Raw genomic sequence first — 7,552 nt, 5'->3', positions numbered from 1 at the left:
TTATATTTCCCCTTTAGAGCTAAGAGAATTGTTTTTGTTGGTGTATTTTCTCCTTTCCCAAAGCCCTCTTTATATAGTGGCTAGGAGGGAAGAGAGAAAGGGAAATGGTCAATGTGGGACAAGTACCACATATCTATAACACAACCCATATTGGGTGTATAAATCCTACAGATAGTTTACAAGCATCTCTAGTGATTGCATTGAGACATTCAACAATATTTGTTGTCATGATGTTGTTCCATCAAAGTAGGCACGCGTCCACGTTTCATATCCAGCTGAATGGAGATAATTACCCACCTCATAATCAACTTTATATATTTCAGCCATAAGACGAATAAATTCAGGAACATGATACGCCTTAGCAGTTGTAAAACACTACTACAAAAGGACCTAATAGTGTCAGTTGTTGCGTCGGTTTAATATTATATAGTGGCGAAAAAGAGATTTGCGACACTCACTGAAGATGACGTCGTATTTACTGTCACTTATAAGCGCCATAAAATTTCTCTGTCGCTTTTAAACCGACGTAAAAATTTAGTGTCGCTTATAACCGACATATATTTTAATATTTTTAAGTACTGGCGTCGCTTTAAATAAAACAGTGTCGCTTTTAAGCGACATAAACTATGGGTGTCGCTTCTAGGCGACACTAACTATTGTTTTTAATATTTTAAATCCTGCGTCGGTTTTGAGCGACATATATTTTGAAAACCAATGTCGCTTGTAAGCGACACATTGATGGTCTTTATATCCTCTCCCCCGTGTTTTCTTTTTCTTCTCTTGCACTCTTGTTCGTTCTTCCAATTTTTACAAAGTCTCCCGTGTCTCTCTCTTTCAGCTTTCTCCTTTGGTTTTCAAACTTCATTTGTTCCTCTTCACAACAGTAAGTTTTTCTTGCTTATAATAATTTTATTTTCTCCTCTTATGTTTAATTTTTAGTTACAATTTATTTTTGTAGGAAATTTATTTGAGTTGGTTGAGTACATAAAGAATTGTTGACGTCGAAATTCTTCAACAAATCAGGTATGTATCACTAACTTCTTTAATTTTTAAATTGTATAATACACAAGTTTATTTATTTAGAAATTATAATTTAAGCACTTAGATAAAATTCTACTATTTTTGTTAAATTAATAAAAATTTAGTCGAATTAATTAATTTTGTCACTCTAATTGTTATTTTAATTTGTTGTTATTTTGATAATTTTTTGTTGTTATTTACTAGAATGGATTAGATGAACATAATTTGAATTGTTATGAGAAAATGGAATGAATAATATTTATAAGCATTTATGTTAAATTAACAATATTAAATATAACATAAACTTATAATATTGAGAGAATATATTATGTTAATTTATTTTTTTTTGCACTCTAATTGTTCTTTTAATTTGTTGTTATTTTGATAATTTTTTGTTGTTATTTACTAGAATGGATTAGATGAACATAATTTGAATTGTTATGAGAAAATGGAATGAATAATATTTATAAGCATTTATGTTAAATTAACAATATTAAATATAACATAAACTTATAATATTGAGTAATATAAGAATATATTATGTTAATTTTTTTTTTTTTTTTTTGCACTCTAATAAGAATATAACCTATACTTATAATATTTAGGAATATAAGAATATAACCCTTCATAAGAATATAACCTAAACTTATAATATTTAGGAATATAAGAATATAAGAATATAACCCTTCATAAGAATATAACCTAAACTTATAATATAAGAATATCCTTTCATATAAGAATATAACCTAAACTTATAATATTTAGGAATATAAGAATATATTAATTAATTTTTTTTGCACTCTAATTGTTATTTGAATTTGTTGTTATTTTGATAAGTTTGATAACTTTTGGTTGTTATTTATTAGAATGGATTAGATGAGCATAATTTTGATAACTTTTTGTTGTTATTTTAATTTGTTTTTACTATAATAGGTGTTGAAAATTAAAAGATTGCAATCGTGATAGAATTCGAGGGGTGAAAGATAGAAATTGAAAATTTTGATAGTTATGCCTACATGATAGGGATTGAAAGATTGTAGGCATCTTAGTGTCAACGTAATATTTTACCTTCGTAAAGTGGTAAAATATGGACAATAGTTGGTTGACAATACCCCGCAATTTTGAAGCGTATACAACTGGAATTAATTTGTTTTTGGATCAAGCAGTTGCAAATGGTGTTGGTCCTGATAAGTTTAGATGTCCTTGCAAAAGATGTTGTAATCGATATACTTTTGTTAGGAACACCATTGTTGAACATCTCATATTGTATGATATGGATAAAGATTATAAAAACGCTTGTTGGCGACATCATGGCGAGCAAAACATTGGAGAGCAAAATGTGGGAATTGGAGAAGAAGAAACAGGAGATGAGGTGATTGGCATGCATGATTTTCTTAATGATGTATTTGTCCAACCATTAACAGAAGAAGGTGTTGGGCCATCTACTGAACCCCCTATTGGGGAAGGGCGTCCAGAAGAGGTGCAAACTTTTTTTAAGTTGCTTGAAGAGGCAGATCAAGATTTGTGGCCAGGTTGTAAGGAGTTTAAGAAATTGGAAGCAGTTGTAAGATTGTATCAGATCAAGTGTTTAGCGGGAATGCCTGACGAGATCTTCACCACTTTACTGGAGTTAATTAAAAGAATGTTGCCTGAAGGGGATTGTTTGCCTGAATCCTGTTATAAGGCCAAAAAACTTATAAATGACTTGGGGCTGTCGTATGTGAAAATTGATGCATGTCCCAATGATTGCATGATCTATTGGAAAGATACTTCAGATTTGACCGTGTGCTCAGTTTGTGGTAAATCAAGATATAAAATTACCAATGCAGAGGATAGCTCGAGGAAAAAGGTCGCAGCTAAGGTTATGTGGTATTTTCCTTTAAAACCACGATTGCAACGATTTTTTATGTCGAAGCATATGGCTGAACATATGAGATGGCATGCAACTGAATGTCCTAAGGATGAGTTTATGAGACATCCTTCAGATTCTCCCGCATGGAAGCATTTGGATAATTTATATCCGGATTTTGCGTCAGAAATTTGAAATGTCCGATTAGGGTTGGCCAGTGATGGATTTAATCCTTTTGGGAAAATGAGGAATGATCATAGCACATGGCCTGTGGTGCTTTCTGTTTATAATTTGCCACCTTGGATGTGCATGAAGCAACCAAATTTGTTATTGTCTTTGTTAATACCAGGACCGCGCAGTCCTGGTAAAGAGATTGATGTATACATGCGTCCATTGATTGACGAGCTGAATGAGTTGTGGGAGGTGGGCATTCCCACTTATGATGCGTGTTCCAACCAAAGTTTTACGATGAAGGCTGCCGTGTTATGGACTATAAGTGATTTTCCGGCTTATGGAATGTTGTCAGGATGGAGTACACATGGCTATAAAGCTTGTCCACATTGCATGCATGATAAAGAATCTATTTACTTGCCAGCGAGTAGCAAGATTTGTTATATGGGGCATCGACGTTTTCTTGAAGATAATCATAGGTTTCGAAGGCAAACCATCACTTTTAATGGTCGTCGAGAGCATCGTAGTGCACCAAGGCAGTGGACTGGTTTACAATGTCTCGAAGAACTTTCTACATTGAGATTTACTTTTGGAAAACCAAACAAAGATGCTTCAGTTGGCCAACACAGAAGAAGAGCTTCGAGCAATACAAGTAGTAACAGTCAGTGGAAGAAGAAATCGATTTTTTATGAACTACCTTATTGGAGGCATCTGTTGATTAGACACAATCTTGATGTTATGCATATCGAGAAGAATATATGTGACAGTGTGGTGGGAACATTGCTAGATATAGAAAAGTCTAAAGATGGATTGGCGGCACGTGCAGATCTTGAATTCTTGAACATAAGACATAGTCAACACCCACGTAGAGAAGGAAATAGAACATTTCGACCTCCAGCATTGTTCACATTGAAAAGAGAAGAAAAAACTGCGTTTTGTAAAGTATTGTCTACTATTCGGGTCCCAGATGGATATTCATCAAATCTGTCGCGATGTGTGCACGTGAATGAACGAAAAATACATGGGTTGAAAAGTCATGATTGCCATGTTTTAATGCAGCAGTTACTCCCGCTTGCAATACGCCCGGTTTTGCCTAAAGCTGTTACTATGGTTTTATTAGAGTTGAGTGCAATTTTCAGACAGTTATGTAGTAAGAAGGAGTCTGAGGAAGGATTTAAGCAACTGAAATCAAGAATTGCCTTGACATTATGTCAACTTGAGAAAATATTCCCTCCTGCATTTTTTGATATAATGGTGCACCTCCCAGTTCACTTGGCAGATGAAGCAGCTCTTGCAGGGCCTGTTCAATATAGATGGATGTATCCAATTAAACGGTAATGAATAAATTTTTATAATTTTTTTACAATTGTAGTCTTAACTTTAATTAATAATTATAATAATTTGTATTTCGTTTTATAATTGTAGGTATTTGCAAACATTGAAGCGCTATGTTCGTAATAAGGGTCGTCCTGAAGGTTCTATTGCTGAAGCATATTTGGTGGATGAGTGCTTGTCATTTTGTTCCATGTATCTTACAGACGTTGAGTCTCGTCGTACCCGTAGAGGCCGAAATGAAGATGGTATTGGACGTGGAGTATCTGGTGGGTTATCAATTTTTGACTCGAAAGGATGTTATATGGGTTCAGGAGAAAATGTGGAGCTCGATCTAAATGTTCTTGATCAGTGCCATAGATACATTCTATATAATTGTGATGAAGTTAGCCCATTTAGAAGGTAAGAACGTTTAATCATACGTCTTAATGTTTTATTGGTTTTCTTAACTTTGAAAAAATAATTATCTAAATTGGACATAATTGTGTAGGCAACATGAAGAATTCTTGAAAACTAAACATCGTCGAGAAAGGTTAACTATGCGACAAATTAAGGAGCTAAGCAAGAAAGAATTTCCAGAATGGTTCAAGCAACATGTGAGTTGATATAACAATCATATTATTTATTTATTGTTTTGCATTTTAATTATAACATGTTTATAGTTATTCTGTCAATTTTTATCTTCATACTTATTACAGATGAATTCAAGATATGATGCTAATGACACATTGATATCTCAAGACTTGCATTGGCTAGCTAATTATCCTAGTAGGGTTGTGAGTAGATACAAAAGTCACATTGTTCATGGATTTAGATTTCGTATAAAATCTGTGGATGATAAGCATAAGAATCAAAATTGTGGTGTCTTTGTACCTGCAAATGTTCCTGGAGCAATTGGGCAAGTAAATTGCTATGGCAGAGTTGTAGATATGTTCGAGGTCAAATATTGCGGTCCTACTGAAGCAGGAGATAGGGGTCGAGCTGTGATGTTATTTAAGTGCGAATGGGTTAATAGTGAAAGTCCACGAGGAATGAAGACTGATCAATATGGATTTACTATGGTGAATTTCAATCAATTGGGATTTAAAGAGGATCCTTTCATACTAGCATCACAAGCATTACAGGCATTTTACGTGGAGGACACGATTGAAAAAGATTGGCACGTAGTTGTTCGAACTCAGCCAAGAGATTTATTTGACGTATTAGAGGATAGTGATGCTATTGATGATTATGCCACGCCGAACTTGGATGATCGAATTCTTGATAATGAAAATTTCCATACAAGGGTTGGCGTGGAAGAGACTCCCTTTCTTGAATCATTAGCGTTGCCTACCGGGTTCGTTAATCATGCCAATACCGACGAAGAGCTAACAGATGATGACAGGGAATAAATATATTAATTATTTTTTGTATTAATTAGACTTTGTTTTATTTTGTATGCTATGATATCGTATCATAACATATAATCCTTTTGGCTTTGTTTTATTCTGTTTTTTTTTTTTATTATTCTGTTTTATTATGTTCATCTAATTAGACTTTGTTTTATTCTTTTTTTTTTTTTTTTTTTTCCTTGGTTTCTGTCGCTTTTAACCGACGCAATATGATGTGTCAGACTTGGCGTCGGTTTTAACCGACGCAACCCTAGCCTATTTCGACGCAATACGACATGTGTGTCAGCCTTGGCGTCGGTTTTAACCGACGCAATCGTAGCCTATTTCGATGCAATACGACATGTGTGTCAGACTTGGCGTCGGTTTTAACCGACGCAACCCTAGCCTATTTCGACGCAATATGAGACTATTTCGACGCAAGGTACTTGTTGTCAATCATATGTATTACCCCTAATCTTATTTTGACGCAAGGTACATTAGGAGAAAAACGGCTGTCTCATGTGTCTGGGAGTGGAAGATTTAGGTGTCGATGTGAGTTTTGGCAGAATGGATGATTCGTGCCATAAAAGGTAGGGACCTAAATATATATAAAATTCACTTTACAACATAACACGATGCCTTAAAAGAGAAGGAAAGTACGTCGTGTAAATTGTTAAATACGACACACAATGTTTACGCCGTAAATATTTTTATTTAATAACTTGCACAAAAGTGATGCCGTGAATGCTAGATTATGTGCAAGTATTATGACATGAACTTTACGAATGTTGTGAATAATATCATTTAAGGCATGCTAGTATTGTACGCCATAAATTTCAAGTCGTAAAACACCCAAACTGTTAATTAATTGACTTGATTAAAAACTGATACAACAAGTATTTTATGATCAGTGGAGTTCTATAAGGTAAACATGTGCTTTAGGTAGACATCTTATCTTACATATATCTTATAAAATAATTAACAATAACATAATTAGTACAAATGAATAGGCTGCGTTTCCTGAATGTTACATTGCACTTGATCAATATACGCACGCCTTTATAACATGCATGTAATAATATGTCTCGAGATACGCATTCTACGAAACTAATTTCAACGATCCAACCGTCAAACATGTTTGTTTATAATTCGAGATCGTATACGAAAAAAATCGCAAAAAACAAACATTATGGGATGAAGTAACGGGCCATGCATGATCGACGGTTATCAACTAAAAATGACGATTTAACGGTTATTTTAAGTCCGATTTTGATGATTTTTTGCAGTTAAACTCCTTGAACCTATATGAATACAATGAATGAATTCGATCTTCAAATTAAAATATTTATACTAGTGGATACCACAAAATCTTACGTTATACTTAATGAAAGTGTGAATAAACTCTTTAAGTCTTAGTGAATCTATCGTTTTGATGGGATACGCATTCTACGAAACTAATTTCAACGATCCAACCGTCAAACATGTTTGTATATAATTCGAGATCGTATACGAAAAAAATCGCAAAAAACAAACATTCTGGGATGAAGTAACGGGCCATGCATGATCGACGGTTATCAACTAAAAATGACGATTTAACGGTTATTGTAAGCCTGATTTTGATGTTTTTTTACAGCTACACTCCTTGAACCTATATGAATACAATGAATGAATTCGATCTTCAAATTAAAATATTTATACTAGTGGATACCACAAAATCTTACGTTATACTTAATGAAAGTGTGATGATCAATGAAAATTGATGATTTTGTAAAAAGAATAAAATGCAAGCTTTGAATTACATTGGCAAGGT

General features: G+C 33.7%; 1 protein-coding gene across 1 annotated transcript; it reads left to right on the top strand.

The window, feature by feature from the left end:
- The first annotated feature begins 2,107 nt into the window (after nt 1-2,107).
- LOC137708987 (uncharacterized) lies at nt 2,108-5,763 on the top strand. Its single transcript, XM_068448137.1, has 5 exons — nt 2,108-2,881; nt 3,185-4,374; nt 4,466-4,774; nt 4,863-4,968; nt 5,071-5,763. The coding sequence occupies exons 1-5, from the start codon at nt 2,108-2,110 to the stop codon at nt 5,761-5,763; spliced, it is 3,072 nt and encodes a 1,023-aa protein (XP_068304238.1).
- Nucleotides 5,764-7,552: the final 1,789 nt, after the last annotated feature.

This window comes from Pyrus communis, chromosome 11, assembly GCF_963583255.1.
Source record: "Pyrus communis chromosome 11, drPyrComm1.1, whole genome shotgun sequence".
Taxonomy (NCBI): Eukaryota; Viridiplantae; Streptophyta; class Magnoliopsida; order Rosales; family Rosaceae; genus Pyrus; species Pyrus communis.
The sequence above is the reverse complement of the archived record's forward strand: the minus strand, read 5'-3'. Positions and strand labels throughout refer to the sequence as shown.

Coding starts and splice junctions, on each gene's coding strand:
- LOC137708987 (XM_068448137.1), top strand. CDS start 2,108: ATGGACAATAGTTGGTTGACAATACCCCGCAATTTTGAAGCGTATACA. Junction 2,882..3,184: donor GGAAAAAGGTCGCAGCTAAG/GTTATGTGGTAT, acceptor ATGTGCATGAAG/CAACCAAATTTGTTATTGTC. Junction 4,969..5,070: donor CAGAATGGTTCAAGCAACAT/GTGAGTTGATAT, acceptor TACTTATTACAG/ATGAATTCAAGATATGATGC.